This window comes from Lytechinus variegatus, chromosome 19 (assembly GCF_018143015.1).
Source record: "Lytechinus variegatus isolate NC3 chromosome 19, Lvar_3.0, whole genome shotgun sequence".
Lineage (NCBI taxonomy): Eukaryota > Metazoa > Echinodermata > Echinoidea > Temnopleuroida > Toxopneustidae > Lytechinus > Lytechinus variegatus.
In genome coordinates this window covers 4,248,144-4,271,881 of record NC_054758.1, presented here as the reverse complement: position 1 = coordinate 4,271,881, position 23,738 = coordinate 4,248,144, and the positions used below count along the sequence as shown (strand labels likewise).

The 23,738-nt window shown below is 38.3% G+C and overlaps 1 protein-coding gene across 1 annotated transcript in view; it reads right to left on the bottom strand.

The window, feature by feature from the left end:
- Nucleotides 1-23,738, bottom strand: part of LOC121406170 (fibronectin-like) — a 41,952-nt gene that overhangs the window by 4,617 nt on the left and 13,597 nt on the right. Inside the window, exons 11-23 of the mRNA XM_041597189.1 lie at nucleotides 22,305-22,577; nucleotides 20,150-20,425; nucleotides 19,361-19,639; nucleotides 13,852-14,100; nucleotides 12,188-12,463; nucleotides 10,729-11,007; nucleotides 9,974-10,243; nucleotides 8,707-8,976; nucleotides 6,744-6,828; nucleotides 5,361-5,569; nucleotides 3,181-3,450; nucleotides 2,142-2,411; nucleotides 72-350 (exon numbers count right to left, since the gene is read on the bottom strand). Coding sequence (XP_041453123.1) covers nucleotides 72-350; nucleotides 2,142-2,411; nucleotides 3,181-3,450; nucleotides 5,361-5,569; nucleotides 6,744-6,828; nucleotides 8,707-8,976; nucleotides 9,974-10,243; nucleotides 10,729-11,007; nucleotides 12,188-12,463; nucleotides 13,852-14,100; nucleotides 19,361-19,639; nucleotides 20,150-20,425; nucleotides 22,305-22,577 — 3,285 coding nt within the window. The remainder of the gene's footprint in view (nucleotides 1-71; nucleotides 351-2,141; nucleotides 2,412-3,180; nucleotides 3,451-5,360; nucleotides 5,570-6,743; nucleotides 6,829-8,706; nucleotides 8,977-9,973; nucleotides 10,244-10,728; nucleotides 11,008-12,187; nucleotides 12,464-13,851; nucleotides 14,101-19,360; nucleotides 19,640-20,149; nucleotides 20,426-22,304; nucleotides 22,578-23,738) is intronic.

The following is a 23,738-nucleotide window of genomic DNA, read 5'->3' as shown; positions in this document are numbered from 1 at the left end:
TCACCATCATACTAGCTAGCAGCTCTGGAAAAGGGTATCTAGTTAGAGCATTGGACTAGGAATGGACTTACTTGTGTACTGCTCCACTTGGATGGAATTGACTGCCTGAACCGTGCCTTCCGCATCGACTAGGAAGCCATACTCAGTACCAGGGGTCAGACCGACTATGGTGTAGTCAAACTGACTAGGGTCGGCCACAGTGATCTGCTGAAGGGATGCGTTGTTGGCAGTCTCCCAGTAGCTGATCACGAACCTGCTGACATCCGAAAGAGGAATATCTGTACCCCAGGCAATAGAGACCGCAGTGGTGTTGAAGTCGGTTATGTTGACATGAAGTTCTGCAGGTGGGACTACACATGGAAAAAAATGTAAATGATTATAGTTAAAGGTGAATATGTTAAAATTAAGTTATGCAGGTGGGACTACACATGGAAAAACATGTAAATGATTATAGTTAAAGGTGAATATGAAGTTCTGCAGGTGGGACTTCACATGGAAAAAAAGGGTAAAAAATAAAGGCAGTTATGGTGACATGAAGTTCTGCAGGTGGAACTACAAGTGGGAAAATTGGTGAATAGCGAAATAAGAACAGCCACATTGACTACATTCGGCAGTCCTTGAGGGCATTTTACAAAGAGTTACGTTTGACTTAGCCTGGGGAGGGGGAGGGAGGGTACTTGCATGTATAGCGCACACGGTGATGTGCCACTCCAGTGGGCCGTTTTTCGCCAAAAAAATTCTTAGACATGCCTCTTGCTTTTGCAAGAAATCCTCAGCCATGGGTCCCATTTTTCAACTGAATAATCCTTAGACATGGATCCGTTTCTGAAAAACAAACAAATACTTCTAAGGATCCCCATTAAAAGCCCTGGAAATGTCTGTATTATGGTAGCCACCAAATGTTTAGTGAAAATACAAAAGGAAAAAGTTACTGTTAACCCCCATTGGAAATCGGCATGATTGCCAAAGTGGGAATCAAACTTGCATCGCTCTGCCGTAAATATACAGTGCATCTCTGCTTTCCTACAGTATTGGTGGCATGCGGTGATACACATTCTGTTTACTTTTCTTGGGGACGTGAGTTCAATTCAAGTATAAGTATATATATATATATATATATACATGCAATTTTTTCGGGGTGGGGATGCATGTTTTTTTTTGTTTAGGGAATGGGTCTACAGTATGTTTCAAAGAAAATCCTTAGACATGGGTTTGTACTTTGAGAAAAATTCTTAGACATGGTTACCTACATGTACATGTATCCATTGTCAAACAACCCTATGAAATTGGTAAAAGTTTCAAGCTCCGAGCCTCACATCCCTGTCAATAAAAATCAAAGTACCCCCCTCCTCCCCCTGTTGACTTAGAGTCATGCTTAAATTTCCATTTGATGCGGTATCAAATGTATCACAACAATAATTATACTTGCTTATATAGCGCTCAATATTTACTTTGTCAGAAGTCTCTAAGCGCTCTAAAGTATATATGCAGCATAATTACCCTGGCTTTAGCAGTGCAGCTGTTACGCGCGCTGCGTTTCAAGGAATAAATTCCTGCCAGGTACCCATTTACCTCACCTGGGTTGAGTGCAGCACATTGTGGATCAATTTCTTGCTGAAGGAAATTACGCCATGGTTGGGATTCGAACCCACGACCCTCTGTTTCAGAGTCCGGAGACTAATCCACTGGGCCACAACACTCCACCACAACATTGCATCACAACATTGGTCAAATCATCCTAAGAGAAAGTACCCTACTGCGTTTTACTGGGAATGATAAAGTGGAGACTTTCTCGCGAATAGACTGATGTAGAGACGGAAGCTGATAGAAAGTTTTAAGAAGGACAGCGGAAAGCAAAGAGGGCGATAGATTAAGGAATGACAACCATTTGCATAAACTAAGCCCTGAATTTCATTGGAAGTTGCAGAAAAGGGTGGAGAACCCCTCCCCGAGACTGAATCCACCCGAAGGTACCACATAAGCCACACAAATCCCATAGAACTTCATTAACTGCAAAATCTGCATGTGTGGATAATTTTTAGTCTGATCCTCCTATCCTCGATGCCTTGCTGTGTTTTCAAAAGCTGCCGCTAAGATTCTGACAGAAATATGGTGACAGCAGGGGCTATTCCTACACTTACGCAATGTAATCAACATGGTGAACTTCTCGCTGGCGACCTGATCAGTCCCGGTCCCGACGACTGCAGAAAGCGAAAGTAGATACTCTGCCCCTGCTTCCAGGTCTGACAAAGTATGCGTCCTGACGGAAGGTCCAAGCTCCAATGAGTTGCTGTTGTTGTAAACCCAACAGAGTCTAAATCCTTGGTAGCTTGTGGCTGGTGCCTCCCAGTTGATGGTTACACTCGTAGTCGTGAGATCAGAGAGGGTGATGTCCGTCGGCTGTTCAGGACCTGGATACGTTGGATGAGAATGAAAAGGAAAACATATACATCGAAAGGTAGTTCTCGGTAAGACCGAAATCGCCTCGACATGTATGTATCATCTCACTATTTTCTATTGGCGGACCGGACCAACTACGACCAAAAGGTGAGTTAACTACTCAACTAGAACATGGAGAAACAGGGAACAATTATAGTTATTGCTAACCACATCTACTTTGTCTTCTGCTACTACTAATAACATGACTATTACTACTACTACTACTACTACTACTACTACTACTACTACTACTACTACTACTACTACTACTACATGTACTACTACTACTACTACTGCTACTACTACTACTATCTATACCATTCATTCAGATTCAGATCAGATCCAAAATTGTTATTGTCTGTAAAAACAGAAAATCTGCCTCCACTGGCACTAAAATATTATTACACAATCATAGCCAAAAAACATATTCAACAAAATATGCATAAATAATCAACAAAAAAATATCAATGTACAATCAGGTTCTCAGCACTCGCCGACCCCCGACACGTTTTAAGAGAGACAAAATAACAGATTCAGTGAATCAATTCTGCTCTACTACCAAACAGTGGTGCAGTGAGTAAAAGAATGTCAAAAAGTATGCATACATTACATAACATATAAATTTGTGAGGTATATTTGTATAAAGTAAGGAACCTCGCCACTAGCGTACCACCAACTATTAATACTCTATACTACTACTACTACTATATCTACTTGATAAGAGTAAGAAATATAACTCACGAGTGTACATCGCGGCGTTCCTCTGGCGATTACTATGGATAATCAGCTCGACTATATACAGCCTGCCGGGCATCAAGCCAGTGAACGTATGCTCCCTGGCCAGACTTGCATTGACCTGTGCATTCTGGAGATCGACATTTGTTTCATCTTTCAGGTTCACAACGTAGAAATCGAAGGGTCCAACGCTGGCGGTAGAGACCGCACCCCACACGAAGCTGAGAGACGTGGTGGTTACCTCGTTGAAAGAAATCTGGCTTTCATCAAGAGGTGCTGAGGAATGCAAGAGTTAAATCAGGTAGTAATAATGAAAATAACAATATCATTAACAATTTATGAACTATGATAGATATAAATAATAGTACAGGATTTGTATAGCCCACATTTCCACCTTGTTAGGTGCTCAAGGCGCTACTATATTACCTCCGCTAATTACTAATTCCGGTGCTCACAGCTATCTTTATAAAAAAATAGATATCTATATCAACAAGTGGAATGCCTCTGGCAGTCTCACCTGCATTACGCGATTCGATATAGGAGCATTGCTGACTTTGAGAACAGCTATTAAATAATTATTCACAAAAGAAAACGCTCATAAACAAAGTTTCCAACAGGCCTACCAACTCTGTAATAACACAGTTTGTGTTGGTCATGTCGGTGTCATCTCTTGAATTTTATCTTCCGAAATAATTTGTTTCTAAAAAAGGCAAACTATCTCACCATCAGTTATTTCAGTCAAATTAATGAATAAAGCATCACAATTACATTAAATATACAACGATAATTTTTTTCCAAGCCATCAAAAATATGACAATAGCTGGGATTTTCTGGTCACCTCGCTGTGTAGCCCCGAACCAGAGTCATAAAGCTGTTAAGTTACGAGCCACTAACTTGGAACAACTTGTGAACGACAACAGATTTCCATTGGCATGGATTTGGTTCTTAAAAAAGGATCACCGTTTGTTCTTAAAGTTGATTGTAAATTATGAACAGCTTCATGAAACAACCACCCGGGATTGTCGTCACTGTGGCAGCCCAAACACAACGTGACGATGATCCCGGGTGGTTGGGCTGCCGCAGTATAGAGCAGCTGGCAGCTAGATCGAGCCCCTGAATGCCCATGGCAAAGCAGCTTGCCAGCAGCTACATTTATGTAGCAGAAGAAACTCAGAGCACATTTTTTAAATTGTATCAAATCATTAAAATAATTATTCTCATAATTTTATTTGTATTTTCACTTTTTGTTGCGATACATACATTTAAAAATACAAAATTATTTATGTTTTTTTCTTCATTTATCTACTGTATACGCCTCCACTAGAATTAGCCTCTTAAGAGCTTACAAAACGGGCACTTAAGAGGCTAGTTCTAGGCATATGGTAGATCTATTCATATCCATTTCATTCTTAGCCTTCAATAATTTTGATATCTCAGGTAGAATACCCGATCTTTTCTATAATACTCTGTTTTAATGAAATCCTAGAGAAATTGTTAATCATCAGAGGCCTAGAAATATTATAGGCAGATCGACCTCACTTGTCGCCAGGAGAGCTTAAGAGCTTAATCTTGAATGGGTCTGACTCTATTCCACATTCCAGATCTAGACCTATCTGAACAGATTCCCAAAGCTCTCACCAAAAACAAGCGTAACCAACAAGTAACAAAATAGATCCACTGGTGAACAAAACATTAAAATCTAAGTCGAGAAAACTTTCTTGATTTTCTTCTGTTGTCATGATAATCAGTCTTCGAAAAGTCCAGCATACACGTGAATGAATAGCTATTCTAGCCCCATTCCACTTCATGACATCACAAAAATATGTATGTTCAGCGACCTGTTTGAAGCCGATTGTTCGAAGTGCATTTTAGTTGTTTTAAACTTAGGATATCTACTCTCCAGATTGAATAGCTTGAATGTGATCACCATGCAAATTCTCTTTACATTGGTATGCATGAAGACCATTATTTAAAATCAATGAAAATCTCTTTTAAGCTTAATAATTACCCTACTCCAAGCATTATGCTATTACTCCAGACCTGTAGATGAAAAACATGCGGTATCTACATCTTCTAAAGTGAAATTCGCCAAAGTCAGACAGATTTCTGTGGTTCAAAGAGATTTCCTTTGGCTGAGTCACCTGTCCATTAGAAAAGTATGATTCAGAAACAAGACAGAGACTTACGTGTTGATACATCAAAGGTTGTTGGAGTGCTCTCTGTGAGTTCATCATCGGCAATAGCATTAACCTCAACAGTGTAGTCGGTGCCTGGTTGGAGATTGGTAAGAGTGTACTCGGGACAGGCGTCTGTCTCAACCAAGAATTCATCCCCGTCTGGCCCGGCGTTGAGTGCCCGACCGCGTCGTCTGATCCTCAGCCGCAGGAAACGGAACCTGTACAACAGGTAAAAGGGCATCACTACAAGTAATAATAATAATATCGGTATATTTACCCAGGGTAGCCACTTCAGTTCTGAAAACTGTTCTCCCAGTGGGCCTTGCTGTTATTATCCCCGCTAAGCTAGGCTACCTATTCAAATGCACACAGCACTTTTTACTACCTGCCGGTACCCATTTACCTCACCTGGGTCGAATGCAGCACACTTTGGATGAATTTCTTGCTAAAGGAAGCTACGCCATGACTGGGATTTGAACCCACAACCCTCTGTTTCAAAGTCCGGAGACTAATCCACTGGGCCATGACGCTCCACTGTATTCAATCAATTACTGATATTTCACAGGAACTGAAGGTCTATGGAATTTATGTGTCTTACCTGCTACCTTGAGATTACTTTATTGGCATGTTGTGTGGGTTCTCCACCATGTTCAGCACCTTTTCACCTCCAATCCTCTCATGTGTGCATAGGCTAACCAATGCAGCACACTACCTAGCCTCTTGTCCCTCGCTTCGCTTCGCTCGGGAAGCAGCAGCCAGGGCCTGGACAAGAGGCTACACACTACCCAGCAAAATATTTGGTTGCAATCACACTTTTGCCTACTTAGGAACTCGTACAAAGTTGCATGCAGTAAAAGGAAGGTGATGCAAGCTAAAGTGAGGCTAACCGTGTGAGTCGCACGATGTGGCGTGTCCTTGCTCGCATTTACCCGTCGCCTCTCGTCTTGCTCGCATGGCGTTTTGATGCGTTCAGGTTTACATGTTTGAAAATTTTTCAGTTAGTGAGGAAGAATGCAAGGTCTTTACTAACTTGTTTCAGTGCATTTAATTGCATTGTCTGCATTTGTCAGTGTTCAGGCAATCTGCCGCTGAATGCAAGCCCAAAACACAAGCCCGAAATGCAAAGGTGTGAGCCAATGCGATACAATACAATATAAGCATTTATATAGCGCTTTCACAATGATTGTATCATGGCGCTTTACAAAATGAGCAAAATCAAAATTGTGAAAATGTCTTTAATGAGCGCTGAAAATGCTCCCAGAGATAACGATTCACGGATGCAGCAGGGGAGCTGATTCCAGAGGCGTGGCGCGGCAGCAGCGAATGATCGGTCCCCTGAGGAGGTAGCAGTTCTTTAACAAGGTTATTTCAAACAAGGGGCAGTGTACATACCTTCCTCTCCTTGGCAAAACGATTCTGATAATGATAGCGGTGGGTCTTCGGATGACAATGATGATCTCTTCTATCGGTAGTGGGTCTGTATGGAGAAATAAAAATGAATGAAATGAATACTGATTACTACTAACCTAATGCACCAAAGTATAATAATTCCAAATAAATGTCCAAGGGATATGATACTCGAGAATTACTTTTACTGCTCTGTCTTCTACTGCTATGCCTATTAATAATTCCATATTAACAAAGGCCACCACGCACTTTATGTCCGAGGGATAGCACTTTATGATATGTTTGCGACCCAATTTGGGAATAAAGCGTACTAAAATATGAAGGGAAGGGAATATTGAGGCTTGGAACATATTACTGTGTTAGGTTCTAAATCATCAAACAAATATTTGTATTTAAATCCGAAACTGCGCTATTATAGTTAATAGAATAAAAGCGAATTGAATATCTAGTCGTAATTATGCCATGCTTATGCTATGATTTGAAAGCAATCGGGCCTTTAGTAAAAAATAAAGGCTGCAATCATCCAAAATGGTTATGTTAGTATTCTGACATTTAATGATCCTGAAATAAAAAGATACTTTTCATTCATATTTCCTGAAAATAAGCAACTAGCACATCAATGACGTGGAGCTCATCGGAATCTCGCAAAGATATTTTAACAAAAATTTTAAATTTCAGTCCAGTTGACACTGTAGTGAATTATATTGTTGACATAAATTGAGGAAACAGAATTGACATTGATGAAGAAATGACAGTGATGGATTTTTTTTGTGATTTATGAATAAAATTTCATATAAATAAGCATAATTTTCTGGTCAAAATGTCTAAATTCTGTGTAGAACCTTAGTTAACCACGTGTAGCTCTCAGGTGGAACAAAAAAAAATCAAAATCAGTCAACAAATAAATAAGCATTTATTGGTGATTTATGAATAAATTTCAAATAAATTAGAATATATTTCTACTCAAAATTTCAAAACTTGGGGTAAAAGTTAGATGAACCTCATAAAGCTCTACAAGATGGAAGAAAAAAATCAAAATCTGTCAACAAATAACTAAGAAGAAGCATTTTATGTGAATTAAAAAAAATATGCATAAGTTAAAAAAAATTTGTAGTCAGAATTACAAAATTCTGTGCAGAAAATATTGAACCTCTACCAGATGAAGGAAAGAAATCAAAATTGGTCAACAAATTAAAGAAGCAATTTTTGTGAATTTTGAAAAATGCACATAAACTAGCATATTTAATCAGTTTCAAAATTCTTTGTAGAAGTTTTGAATGCCCCACCTAGTGCTATCATATAAAGCAAACAGAACTGAAATCGCACTTGACATGACAAAGAAGCATTTTGAAATTGTGGACGGACGACATATGGCGGACGACACACCACAACATAAGCTCATCTGGCCCTTCAGGCCGGATAATCTAAAAAGTAATTTGTTCCAAAATCGGATCGTGGACAAGAAGTAAGGTGTCAAGAGGCCTTCATACTACTAATTTTGCCACTATGACTAATTTCAACTATTTATTCTACAACTACTACTTCTACTTCTCTACTGTACTACTTACTTCAGATTCTTCTACTACAACTAATTCTACTATGTTCCGACTACTACTTCTTCTTCTATTCTTCTTTCATATTTTAATATCACTATTGCCATTAACATCTACTTGTATTATTTCTACTTCTCATACTACTGCAATATAATAATAATAATGTATCCAATTTGTTAGGCGCCATATCCATTTCGTAAGAGATGCCAAAGTCGCACAAGTGAAGGGGGGGGCAAACAAAATTACAACAATTAAAATCATTGATATAATGGGTTTAAGGAGGTAAGTTTTTAACTTAATCTTAAATGTTAAATGTTTTTGACACTAAACTATAACTTTACCATATAGTTTCATCATATAAATATATATTGATAAATGGTTCAGTAGTACATTACCAATCACATGGGTCACTCCACTGATTTCGTTTCTGTCCCCATCACTTGTCAAAGCGTAAAGAACAAAGTGGTATATCCTGCCCGGAGACAGGTTGTAGATGGCCACCTGACGGAACTCCATTCCTGTTGTGTTGTCCAGACGGATAGGGGACCTGGGGTTGCCCTTCCGGGGTGTATACTCCAGCTCGTAAGAGTCAACCCCCATATGACCTGTCCATTCGACAAACAAGCTCTGGGGGCTGGCAATTGATATCGAGATAGTGGGTGGCTCTGAAGGAGCAAAGAAAAAGAGAAATTGAACATCAAGGTCTAATTCTCCCGTAGGAACTCGACGGGACGGCTTTCTGCTGGTAAAACACCAATCTCGTATAACCAATTACATTGAAAACATGTTACGTCTAAGTTAACCAGGCATAGTGGCTGACCTTATAGACGACAGAAATTACTCTAGTTTCTTTAAATCAGAGTCGAGACAACGGCAGAGCAGGGATTTAGACTCAAAACATTACAATCATGAGTCAGATGACCATTAGACCACAAGACCCGTGAGGTATAATCAATGCTGTATTTTGATATCTTTCTTTCTAATACTTGTTCAAACTCTTGTTAGAACCAAGTCAAGGCATTGATTCTAATCAGCAAGAAATTTATCCAAACTGTGCTTCGGTTGACCCTGCCTCGTTCACATACCAAACAAACCTATATGATTCATCTTGTTTGGATATAGTAAGACCAACATAATGTTTGGTTTGTATATACAAGTAGCGCATATCACGTATATAACATGTTTCAACTCTTCCTACCAGGTACCGATTTAGCACAACCAGGTTGAATTCAGTGCAATGTGGATTGCATTCTTGCTGCAGGATATTGTGCCCCGTCTGGGATTCGAACCCACGACCCTTTGCTTCTAAAGTCTATCAACTAATCAACTGTCTTTGAGGTTCTTACATGTACATTCCAAGATGAAACATACAAGTTGCGCTATATAATTACCCACTGGACCTTTGTGGTCCAGTGGATTAGTCTCCGGATTTTGAAACAGAGAGTCGTGACATCGAATCCCAGCAATCGGGTAATTTCCTTCAGCAAGAAATTGATCCACACTGTGCAGCACCCAAACCAGGTGCGTAAAATGGATACCTGGCAGTATTAATTCCTTGAATGCAACATTGAATAGGCGACTAAATAATTGGTGCCTCACGAATGCTATATAATGTTACTATTATCATCCATATCTAAAGTGGAAAACAGAAGTTGGACTTACTAGTTTGGCATGTCATGGTGCTTGGTTCTCCTCTTAGGTCCAGAAGTGTGCTCCTGACACTGACAGTGTATTCCGTGCTATCCATCAGGTAGTCTGCCATTGCCTGAAGCAGTTCACCCTTCCCGACCATCGGCAAAGGAGTCTCGTCGCCGTCGGCCTCTATGCTGACAGCATACCCGTCAAAGTTGCCGTCTTGCGTCGCGCCCCACGCAAACTCAATCAGACTCTGTGTGCTGTAGGTACAGTTCACCATTCCTGGCAGTCCAGGCACTGATCATACAAAATCAACAAGTACTCAGTGGCGTATCTTGAAAAAGGGACCCTCTAACCATCATCTGATGGAGGGGGGGGGGCAGTGCGAATATCATACCCCTTTCAATTTCAGACCTCTGGGGTTCCTTTTGTTGCCCACCAGATTTTTGTTTTTCTTATATTCCTAAATAAAAAAACATTCTGCTCCCCTTTTACCCTTACATTATTTTTTAATTGTGCTCCTGAAAAGTTGTGCCAGGGACACATGCCCTCCTCATTGTCCCTACATACATGTAGATGTATGCAACTGCAAAAATGCATAGACTGTGCTTATAGCAATGCAGGCAATGGCATACATGTAAGTTAGAAGAAGTATTCAATGAAAAAAAATTATAATGGGTTATTAAGGCGAGAAAGGAGAAACAGAAAATAACGATGAAGGAGATTGAAGAACATGATACTAACCCATGATCATAATTTTCAAAAAAAATATATTTTCTTACATGTTGTAACGTCGATGGAATCTACACTTGTACCAGTTTCGCCATCTATCACGACAAAGAGGTAAGCGGTGTAGTCGGTGCCAGGAGTGAGATCCGTGTACTGAACACTTAGGATCTCGCCAAGTCCAACTTCCATGGCGGTGCCAACAGCATTACCATCCTTCAGGGCGAGGCGCACTTCGTAACCGGTCACTTCCGGTCTGGTGGTGTTGCCCCACGAGACAGATATGGATGTGGCGTCCCGATCTTGGACCCGGAGCTCCTCTGCATTTTGTTGCACTGGGGAACAATAGAGTGATATTTATTCATTCATCATAAAAACATTAAAACATCATATACATAGAGTATTTAACAGCAATGCTGAAGAGTGTCTTGTTATTGATGTCTTTGATTATGAATGGTTTAAACTTGCTGTATACAGTATGACTTTGCCTGGAAAGACGTGAAAATAAGATTCATAATAACATACAAGAAAAAATCCAGGTTGGGATTTATGTTCACATATATGAAAGATACATGTAAAATCAACTTGCCTAAGGACAATTCCATTAAACAGTCAACCCTTATGTAAGATGACTCAATATTTGCTCAGGTCTTAATATCTCAGAGGGCACAGGGTTAGAGTTAGGAATAATGTAAAGGTACGGATTAGGATTTATTTATTTTTGGAGGATAGATTTGATGTACGGCTTTACATGCAGATTTTCGATCGGAAAAATTCTCGCCAGTGTAAATGTCATGGAATCTTTTGTACATCTGACATAATTATCTCCCTTCGTCATACATGTATTTCACTCCATGAAATGCTCAAACCATGATAATTTGAGACGGATGCACGATTTCAAAGATATGGAGTGCCCCAGGGATCTATCCTTGATCCATTATTGTTTACCGTTTACACAAATGACATGTGCAATATTTCTAATACACTCAGAATCATTTCAGTTCCCTCATATAGGGGGTCTGAGGTACGTGCTTTATGGAATTGCCCATAACAGAAGAAACCAAGTTGTCAATTTGCATTTTCGAACAGCGATTTTCTTGTTTTCATCGCATGGCCAATTTAGAGTGTGTACTGAGTAGCACCAGTTAAATGGCTTTTATTCAGGAACGACATTACATACAGTCCGACCTCTCTCATCCTGCCTCCTCTTATCCGGATCTCTATTATCCGGACGCACACTTGCCACCATTTTTTTTTAAAAATTCAATCTAGTACGGGAGAAAATGAGATTTTGTTCTGGAGCTGAGGCAGCAGCTGCGTGTATTTAATATTGGGTCTCCCAGGATCAATCAATTATCCGGATTGGTGCTGATCCCAACGTGTCAAAATAAGAGAAGTTGGACTGTACAAAGCTGAGAACGGTTTCCATTTCTTAAGTAATTCTTTCTCTTTCTAACCATATCCAATTGCAATTGCCAGCATTTCGAGATAAAGAGAAACTACAAAAGAACTCACTCGTTGTAGCAGTTAACTCTGCTGGTTCGCTCCGTTCCTCTCCGGCCAATGCATAAACCTTTACAATATATGCTGTGCTCGGCTGAAGGACTGTTATTTCCGCCGTGTTTTCATTTCGGTCAATAGGATCCAGGGCACTGATGGAGTCCGGGTTCTGCGCTGGGGCATACTCAACGAGGAAGTTGGTATACGCACCGTCAGCTGGATTTCCCCAAGACACAGCCAGGGTGAAGATGGTGCTCTGATCAAGCGTTACGTTTCTAACGGGTAGAGGCTCTGTGAACAGCAGATTCAAGATTTATTTAAACATGTTATCCCAGCTTGTAACAAATGAGGAGCGTTGTATGAAAGTTGTCAGCACTGACAAGATGGCTTTCTCCGACAGTTACCATAGTAACAGTCAGAGGCAAGTGCTTCTCAGCCAATCAAAACCAAGGATTTCACAGAATTGTCAGAACCGACAATTTAGTCACTACGTACAACTTTCATGAAACACCCCCCCCCGAAGTGGCAAATGCTTCACAAAACAGAGTAAACTACACAAATAAAAATCAACAAATAAGCAACATCAGAAAAGAATCAAGAAATTTCAAAATCAATTGCATATATAAAATCAACACGCAGGAGGAAGAAGCAATTAAAAAAAAAAACCTTTGGGTGCTACTTTTCACAGCCTACTACCTAAACATACAAAATTCAATATGCTTTATTATCACCTGTATCAGACATCTGAGCTGGTCATTTACAAAACCGTATTGCCCTACATTTTCTGAATATCGGGAAGGGTAGGTATATTGTTTGCATTTTTCCTCGGTCTCAATGCGCATATTTACTTTGCATGCAGAGACGACACAAAATATACCTTTGTATTTTCCCTGGTCTCACATCCGGGCATTTGAGGTTGCGTATAAAGAGATACGCTTCATAAGGATCTGCGCACCAACAATATACGTCATAATAAAGACAGCACTGGATCCAAGCGCTTGCAAGTACTTCATAATGGTAAATACAGAGCCTAGACCCTTATATTAACATGACACAATAGAACTATTTTAAAAAGAAATATCACCATTATCATGATTTTTGCTCTAGATATCTGATTTGGATGATAATAGAAATATTGACTGGCTCTTCTTTCGGGGAACATCACATATATTGCCCTTAAAAGACCCATATTGCCCTCGTCTAAAGACTCGGGCCAATATGATTCTTTTGCTGGCAATATATTTGATGTTCCCCTCAAGGCCAGTCAATATTTTATAAATATTGCAGTTAATGGCGGAGAGGGGCTCTTTATTACTTTCCAGGGTTCTTTTGAAGATTTTTGTTTTTTTTGGGGGGGGGAAGGGGGGTGTAATGAAAGAACATAGTTATGGGCTCCGTACAACATTTATCAGGAGGTATGAGCGATCACAAACAATAAGAGCTGAACAGTTTTGATAAAAAGCTGAAATTTTAAGAGCTCCCACAACTTAATACAGAAAAAAAGCTAAAATAAGCTGAAACTGAGTGAAAAGTCAAAAGCAAAAATAGCTGAATTTGGCTAAAAAGCTTAACTCTCACACCCCTGATGTCTATACAATCCCACAAAAGGTCTACATTTATTATCGATTTCTTGATGTCTTTACCCCCTAAAAAGTAATCAATAGGTTGACTCGACCTACTTGTATACTGCTCCACAAATGGCAACAGACAAAGGAAGTCCCAAGCGACGGTGATACGAACAGAATCTCCCGGCTGCAGATCACCGATGTAGAACTCTCGGGGACCTGAAACGTTTGCAGTTACGGAGTCCGCAGGACCATTGATGACCCATTCTACTGTGAATTGCTCCTCATTTTCCACCTCCGACCAAGTTATATTGATGCTAGTAGTGGTCACTTCGGTGACAGTGATTGTCCCTCCCCTGTCCTCTGATGTAGAAAAGTGAAATGAAAGAAAATGATGATAATTATCAAGTCAAGTTAGTTCGAGGGCATGAAAAGGCTTTAGCCTATGCCATGTCAGGAACCATGAGCATAGAAGCGTTTCCGGACCTCTCTATCCAGCAAGTTCATTAATACTATCATAGGCCTGAGGGTCAATCTCAAAAAAATGTTACAATTCACAAAAAACGTGTCTCGACTATCTTATGCCCGCTAGTTTCACAACCCTGAACATTTTCTACAAAAATATTATCAATAAAATGACAATAATAGTCTACCTCCACAAACCATATGCGACCAGTGACTAGTAAAGCTCTAAATTTATTACACAGGCCTTTTATTTTTGCTTTTTGTTAGAATATACACTGTCTTGGGTCAGTTTTTTATTTTACTATCATTCTCTTTTATATGTACTCTGTATTTCTTTCCTACATCACTGTCTGGTGATTGCAGCATGGTGTATACGTCTGACAAACTGGGCTTATCCTAGTATTTGATGATCACTTTGTGATTAATTTCACTTTTAACTTTGTCCTCAATTCGTTTTAACCTCCGTAACGAATACTGCCACAAGTTTTTTCTCCCTTTTAAACTGAATGATATTACATGATAATGTGTCTGCAAGTAGAGTGATATTCATTAATAAATAATTGATAGGGAAGTATCTTATGTCTTTCCTGTATTACATAAAATAAAGGACTATTCTTAAAAAATGAAATGTATGACTAAACAGGTTTAACATCCGTAACGCACCTTAAGAAAATATGCACTTTGGCAGTTCTGTTAAGGATCCAGTATTATATAGGATAAGAGACACCTTTCATAATAAATACAGTTTTCAAAGGTAGGGCTGCTAAATAAGGTCCACGTTGGACCACAAAGCACAAAGACATTAACTTCCGTAACGCATTAACTTCCGTAACATTTTTTCTTGAATACGCTACAAATTTGTGCTATACCGCATCACTCCGGATCATACAGATATAAATTATATAAGGTACCCTCCACCTACGTACCCTTAGAAATAATAGCTATTCATCCTTGTAAAATTATTATTGCACATCTTATTTTCAACATCACTTTGTAAAGAGGGAAAATTGCCAGCGAAAACAATTTCCCAAGAATTATATTCGATATTTAATGCTTTTGGAATTTTGAATAATTCATACTACAAATTGTGAATATTGGAATCTTCTTTAGAACTTAAAATTTCTAAATTTCTTTGCTATATAAAGTGCATTAACTTCCGTAACAATACTGTTACGGAAGTTAATAAACTTCTCTGCTGTACTTTACTGAGATTGATAGTACGATTCTAGTTCCAGAACAGGTGACATGCCTTTGTCTAATTCTGAAGTCGGTAGAAACGGTGGAGATAAAGGGAAGAAGGAGAAACAATTAAGCTTTTATGGACAAGGAAAGGGGAAGGAAAACTATTTGCAATGACCCATGAGGAAGGTTATTTCACCGATCAAAAATGTGAGCGCAAAGCGCGAGCTAAATCTTGTGAATAGTCCAATCTGAAAACTTTACATTTTTTTTGTAGAAATGATCAGGATGTTATCTGAATAAAGTATTAATGCAAGTACAAAGTGCTAGCTGATTTTTTTTTTCGTATTCTGACTGAAACATTGACATTCTAAACACTGTTTGTACTAATTACAAGGATGTTTATCTTAATTGATGCGACTGTAAATATTTTATATTTTGATCTGAGAACAATAATTTTTTGAACGTTTTAATTTGAGAACAAGATATATATCCAATAAACAATTATTGCAAGGGTAAAACGCTCGCTTATTTAGGTTTAGAGCCCAAAATGGGACATTCTATTAACTTTCTGTAATCATAAAAAGGATGGGTGTCTTGCTAAGGAAATGATAAGCAGCGAGTGCGAAGCGCGAGCTGAAAATATGTCATTCCAATATGAAAACCAGACATTTTAAGCACACTTTAAAAAAAGAGGATATAAATTGAATAAAAAATAATTTCATGCAAGAGAATGCAAAAGAACAAGTGGGGATTATACATTATGTACACCATCAATCAACTCTTTTAATATTCATGAAGATATGCATAGACCAAACTGTTTCACTAAAACAATGCATATCTTTCATATGGCATAACGCTGTTATTCCTTGTTCGATTTTGATCATATTTGCAGTATTTTGTTTGTCTGATTATTATCTGTTCAGATCAGATTTTTCAGCCTGGATGACCCCTTTAATGCGCATGAAAAAGCGCTGAAATAATTGATATAGGCCTATGACATGAAAACATGGAAAGAGATATTTCAAACACTCACGGTTTGTCATGTTTGTTGGAATTTATTATACGTATTTCGATAATCAAACATTTTGGCTATTCATATTTTTTAAAATCACGATCAGGATGCGTAATTGCGTATCTCAATGAAACAAAATAATGAAAGCAAATCGCAATTAGATCATTTAGAATTCATAAATAATTCATGTATTTGTGAATTTTTAGCCTCTTGTTTCATTCACCTCACTTTATTATTATTCATTTCCCCATGTCCTTTTTTAATTCTCTTCTTTTTTTTCTCTCTATCTTTTTGGCTATATTGGCAAGCGGCGGGATTCCTCGTAACCCAGAGAACTCATCCTGGTTACGGGACTGCGATTGTTATATTTTGTTTATTGCCAGAAAACTTTAAGATGAACTGCAGTTCTGTGGCTTGGTTATTCAGTTTTCTCATTCCAACTTTGAACAAGAACGACAACAAAAATGACAGTTGTCCGCTTCCTGTTCTGTTTTTAACATTTTTTATTGGGAGGGGGGGATTAAGCAATGCGTTCCACATTAATCTTTAATAAATATAAAAAAAGGTAGACGAATACCTTGATATGGATATTCACAAGCTAACAAAATAAGTACTGCAATTTGCAACTTGATTTTAACTTCCGTAACGAAGATTGACAAGGTTAAATGCTATCGTGAGGATTTAATGGTAAACTATCTTTGGATTCCTAGCATTGGTCATGCATTGCTAAGGATCTCAGCTTATGGATGAAAATCATTTTAAGGTTGCCTCATTCAAATTATGAACATTAAACTGAACGAAAGATGTGCCATGACTTTTTTGGTACTTTTTGTTATATGTTATTTGGTAAAGTCCTGCTTATGAAAACAATATTGAATAGTTTTTCCATCTTGCAAACATTTTTGCTTCAGAAAATGAAATTGTTGATACCACACTAAAACCAAATTGTGTGCATTTCAATTTCAATCATTTCAAAAGTGATTTAATCGAGTAAAATAAGTGGGCCATGCTAACGATTAACCTCCGTAACGATGATATACAGTGCTCGACTTAATCCGGTCAGTACTTCAAATTGACGCAACATCTACTTGCCCCTTTTCTGTTGCCACTTTCTCATACATGGTACTTTCACAATATGCATCTTTCAACCCATTCCGTAGACTTCATTTTTACGATTTTTTCCCCCATCAATTGGTTCATTTTTCTGAGAATGACCCCCGAGTCTTTCCAAAACACTGATTTTCAGTAGCCTAACTTCTCCCTCTTCTTGCTATGCCGTGTTTAGACTCCCATTAATAATAATGATAATAATAATCTGCTTTAATGTAGTATGACATACATTGGAACTTCTCTCAGCACTTAACAGATATATTATTACCTTTGAATATTACATATTCCTTTTTTTTAAATATTGCGCACATTTTGATATATCTATCCATGGAGTTTTTATATGAAATTTATTATGTGCATGTCATTGAAATTGCTCACTGGTGCACATATCTGCTGAATTTCCTTTTAGATCTTGTTCTGGCATTGGCGTTGTAATTGGTTTATGCTTCTATATTGTTCTGAGATAAACTAGGCAAGGTTTAGAAGCAAAGATTTACATAAAATACAAAAAAAAACATAAGAAATAAAACAATACCAAACAAAACAACAAAAGGGTAATTTGTAAGTAATAACTTCATATTCAAGGTTTATGCAATTTTGTTATGAAGCATAATAGTAGATAAAAATGTACTTATTTCACATTGGGAAACATTATTAATTATTACACAATTTTCATGTACATGTATTTTTCTACATGTTTAGATTGAAATTAAAAAAAAATATCCCCAGAATACGTAAAATATATGCATTATGAACAGTGAATTAGCTAATAATTAAAAAAATTGCAAATTTCTTAAATATAAATGGCACCATTTTCAACTTCATTGGGCCATGTGTCTCTGAGATCAATATGGGGGGGAGAAGGGGTATTTTAATGAAGGGATAGAGCCCAGTACCTAATAATAATAATATTCTTCTTTTATATCGCGCTTCATTCATCAACACGATGTCTCTATGCACTTAACAGATATATTAATACCCCGGGTCATTGGTTCCTGGCATGCCTGTGCACAAATGTATGCACTTTCTCCACTCCCTGGGGAGCATCCACATAAGAGTTCCAGGACTCGATTGATAGGCATACGGCTTTCGCATCCTAACGGGTACCCATTTAAAACCTGGGTGGAGAGTGGCAAGTTTGAACTGATGCCTTGCCAAAGGAAGCTAGGCCATGGTGGAATCCTGATCAGAATGCTCAGTAGTGAGCATCGTGATTCATAAAGAAAAGCGCGGTGGCTAAACGTTTCAAGTGTGCTCAGCGACGTCGCGGTAACGAAAGAGGGAGCTTATATGTGGCAAGCGGGTTTTATGGGTCTCGTCCCGTCCAGGCTACCTGATTGCAGTTAGCCTCTTTCGGGGAGTTTTTTACCGGTGGCTATTCGAGTCAGGGTAACGAATAGCAATTTGATGAGATGGTATAGGTAAGTATAGCGCAGTGTAGTAAATTACAAGATGAGAGACAGAACCGCTAAACCATGACACTTCCACAAACACATACACATAAAATAATAATATGGTCCATTTATATAGAACAGCTACTATAATTGCATATACTCTACTACGCTTGATACTTGATATCATATTATTACCCCAGCTGTAGCTGAGCAGCCATATAGGCGCTAAAGCATTCAAGGAATAAATCCTACTGGGTACCCATTCACCTTACCTGGGTCAAGTGCAGCACAATGTGGGCAAATTTCTTGCTGAAGGAAAACATGCCATGGCTGGGATTCGAACCCACGTCCCTCCGATTGAAAGACAAGGGTCGTAACCACGAACCCACGACGCCCCCATAAAATGAAACAAGATTCTTTGACACAGAACTTGCATCGCAGACCTTAACCTGCCTCATACCTGTTGTTGCAGAAATCATGACGACCTCACTAGTCCTGTCACCGCTTGTAACCTGGACAGAGACGTTGTATGACGTGGCGGGCTCCAATCCTTCAAGGTAGAGGGTTTGGTAGTCGCACATGCCACCGGTGCCGTTGCCATCATTCACTCTGGACATTGTGACCTCGGGGAGGACGGCGATGCTGACATTGTCGAAGTCACCGCTCGGGAGACACCAGCGATAGAGGAGGTTGCAGGACGTCGTGTTGGAGACGGTTGGATTGTACACGGGCAAAGGATCTGCAGGAGAGTTTTCAGGATTGGAAAAAGGTAACAAAATTAGGTGTACCATCAATGTTTGATATATCCCGGCTTTGTTCATGAACAAAAGGAACACATGCATGTGCTAACTATACAGGGCCTTGGGAATATTGGCAAAGTGGAAATGGTGCTAAGAAATTTCATGTATTATATTTATCAACTTGAGACCTGGGTGACATTTCATAAGGCGGATCGTAAGTTACGAACGATTTCGCGCAAACATCAATATATCTGACCTTCCTACCCATGTCACGTCCACATATCAATATGGCCACTGGATACATTTCATATTGTTGGAAAATGTTTTCATTTTAATACTGTACATGTACTTACATACAGTACTGCTTATGAATTACATGTAATTACATTACTGTAAATTAAAATTTTCTTAATCAACACCATAATGGCTTCTTGGGATAAGTACCCCAAATTAACAAAAATATGTCCCCTTCTTCAGTGAATTAATGCTTTAGGTGAAAACAATCATACCCGTGCGTAGGACTTGGGTTGAGTAGTTGAAAGCCCGTGGCCAGATGACGGTAAAGGTGTATTCCCTTCCCGGTGTTAATCCGGTGAAGTTGACATGGTAAACGTTGTTGAGACCTTCAGTGATGGCGATGGATTGATCAAGGTCCTGCGAGGCAGGTTGGTCACCATCTGGAGGGCTGTAGGAGAGGGTATAGTTGACCACGCCCGGGATGGTCACCCACGAGACAGAAATGGCATCCGAAGCAATGACCTCTAACATCAGAGGAGAGGTTTCAGCTGAATAGTGTTAGAAAGAATAAAGTAATATTTGTTGAATTAAATGAATATTTCAAAAGAATACATATCAAAATTAATAAATGAGTAAATCATACAAGTGGAATGCCTCTGGCCGTCTCACCTGCATCACGCAGTTCAACATAGCAGCAGTGCTGACTTTGAAAACTACTATAACTCGCACAAGATGTTCAGTGATACTTGGTTACTCTTATTTCCACGTTTTATGAACTAGACCAATACACTTACAGAGATAAGATGGTAATTCAACAAATACCCCCAATGTGGCCAAAGTTCATTGACCTTACATGACCTTCGACCTTGATCATGTGACCTGAAACTTGCGCAGGATATTCAGTGATACTTGATTACTCTTATGTCCAAGTTTCAAAAGTCAGATCAATAAACTTGCAAAGTTATGATGGTAATTCAACAGATACCCCCATTATGGCCAAAGTTAATTGACCTTTGACCTTGGTCATGTGACCTAAAATGCGTACAGGATGTTTGGTGATACTTGATTAACCTTATGTCCAAGTTTAATGAACTAGGTCCATATATTTTCTAAGTTATGATGACATTTCAAAACCTTAACCTCAGGTTAAGATTTCGATGTTGATTCCCCCAACATGGTCTAAGTTCATTGACCCTAAATGACCTTTGACCTTGGTCATGTGACATGAAACTCTAATAGGATGTTCAGTAATACTTGTTTAACCTTATGGCCAAGTTTCATGAACTAGGTCCATATACTTTCTAAGTTATGATGTCATTTCAAAAACTTAACCTCAGGTTAAGATTTGATGTTGACGCCGCCGCCGCCGTCAGAAAAGCGGCGCCTATAGTCTCACTCTGCTATGCAGGTGAGACAAAAATCAATTTAGGAATAAATGTTGAAATGAAACGGCATCCAAAAAATGACTGCTAACATCAGTGGAGTGGTTAATCTGAATAGTGTTCCAATTAATAATGAATGCATATTAAAATAAATAAATAAATGTGGAAGTAAAATGGCATCCAAAGCTGTAGCCTCTAACATCAAAGGTGAGGTTTGAACTGTATCATGTTTAAATGAATAACATTTCAAATAATTATGTGACATCATTTTTATGGACCTGTAAAGTTTTCTTTACAATGGTTTTTATGTAGCTCCCTTCCCCTGGCTGCTATTCTCTCAAGCATTTTGCTTACTATAGCTGGCCACTGCATTTTGTTTTATTTGTTATTGCTTACATGTATATCTATGTTAATTATTCTTCTATTATTTAATAGTCACTATTTGTACTTCTGTCATTTTTTTTATTTCTTTATATGCATTATGGTTACTGTGTTTCATATATTGAATTATCAATAAATGCAGAAACACCTGCAAAAAAATAATAAAATGGAATATACATTAAAATGAAAACTGGAAAAAATGTTGAAATTAATAAATAAAGGAAAACATATAAATTAATTTATGTTAAAATAAAATGGCATCCAAAGCCTTAGTCTCCAAAAAAGAGCCAAAGTTTCAGCTGTACTACATTACATCAGAGGCTTAAGCTGTATTTGTGTTTGAAATAAACCAATCAAATTCATCTGAGATAATAAAGAACTAATATATATATCCTGGAGAACGAAACATGAAACAATGGCCTTTAACACTAGAAATGACTTATCAGTTTTTTAGAAAATAAATCAAATGTCAGATTTAATAATTTAGGGACGATGAATATTTTGATGATCTACCTGATTAGTTCTGAGTCCTCAAATTGGCAACATTTCTTTAGAAATTTCATCAATATAAGGATAGTTACTGTACATATCGAAAAAGAAGGTTTGAAGCAAGTACCCATTTTGGACACAATAAGAATAAACAATTTTCAGAGATGACACTTACTCAGGGTTATGAAGTCAGTAACTTTGTCACTGAGGACGTAATTGCCCTGACTCTCTCCAACGTACGCTGCAACGGAAATGACATACTCCTCATTGGGCGTTGAGATAACCAACGGGAATGTGGTGGTATCGCTATCAAGCCACTCGTCACCGCTGGTGGACGCTGAATACCAGCAGACGCGGAAGCCACTGCGTGCGGTGTTGGGCGCTGACCAAGTGAGTTGTATGATGTTTTCTTGCGGTGTTAGCACCAGGTTTGAGACTGGATCAGGTTCTGAAAATGGAGAAGTTCAATAATGATGACATCTCAAAGACATGTTGATGTTAATACTGACCAATCAATCACCAAGTAAGGTTGATTTTCATTCATACAAAAAAATAATCAATAAATGAAACACTAATTCATCACTTCATGAAAACATTGACACATAGATACACTGTATCACTTTTATCAATCAGTCAGGAAATATCTATACATCAGCTCATGAATGCATTCATACATGCTGTTATAAATAACAAGAATTGTAAAAGCAATTACATTCATCTATTAGTTATTTCCCCTTTAAGGATAGCCAAGAATGATAAAGAACATTCCAGAATGTTTGTAAAAGCTTTTTGTTATGCAGGCCTTGCCTATTTAAAGGCCAAGGATTATTGTTATTTCTGAATAGAGATTACTTTACAATAGAATTGTATTGGTAGTGGAAATGAATAGCCTTAGCTATTTTGTTGACACATGTTAATTTCACTAAGGTCATTCAAGAGTCTTCTGGAATTTGACTGCTCCTGAAAGAAGGAGAATGTTCTTTTAAAAGACAATACTACAACCTTCCATAATAGTGAATACTATATAGAAGCCTCTAGAATAGTGAATTTTAGAATGATCTAGAATAGTTGTAATTAGTATATAAAGCTGGCAGATTCTCTAAGGACATCATCACATCATACCAGATCACTTCACCAGATCAGATCAGAGCTAAGAGTTTCACGCCAGACTTTACGTCAGAGCAGAAACCTGGAATAATTATCTTCTGAGGAATTATTTGCACACCATCAATGAACTGTTTGCTGTTATTTTTGAGAGAGGAATTCTCAGTTATCATCGAGATCATCAACCTGTTTTATTGAACACTCTTCAACCCATGGATTGCTGAAATTGACTGTTAATCATCGTCAACATTGTCTTCACGGACATTTCAACTCGTTACAGTGACTCTTGTTATTCATCGTGCTTCAACATCAGTTTCATCATCGCCATCATTGTGAATTTTCGCCAGCCAACTGGGATTTTATCATTTGGACCATAAGTTTGGAATAACACCAGAACTGATTTCAAGAGGCGTAATACTATTATTATTTATGATTTGTTTGTGTAACCTTGATTAATTTCCTGTAATAAAAAAAGAGAAATTAAATTTCAAATCTTCTTTGTTAT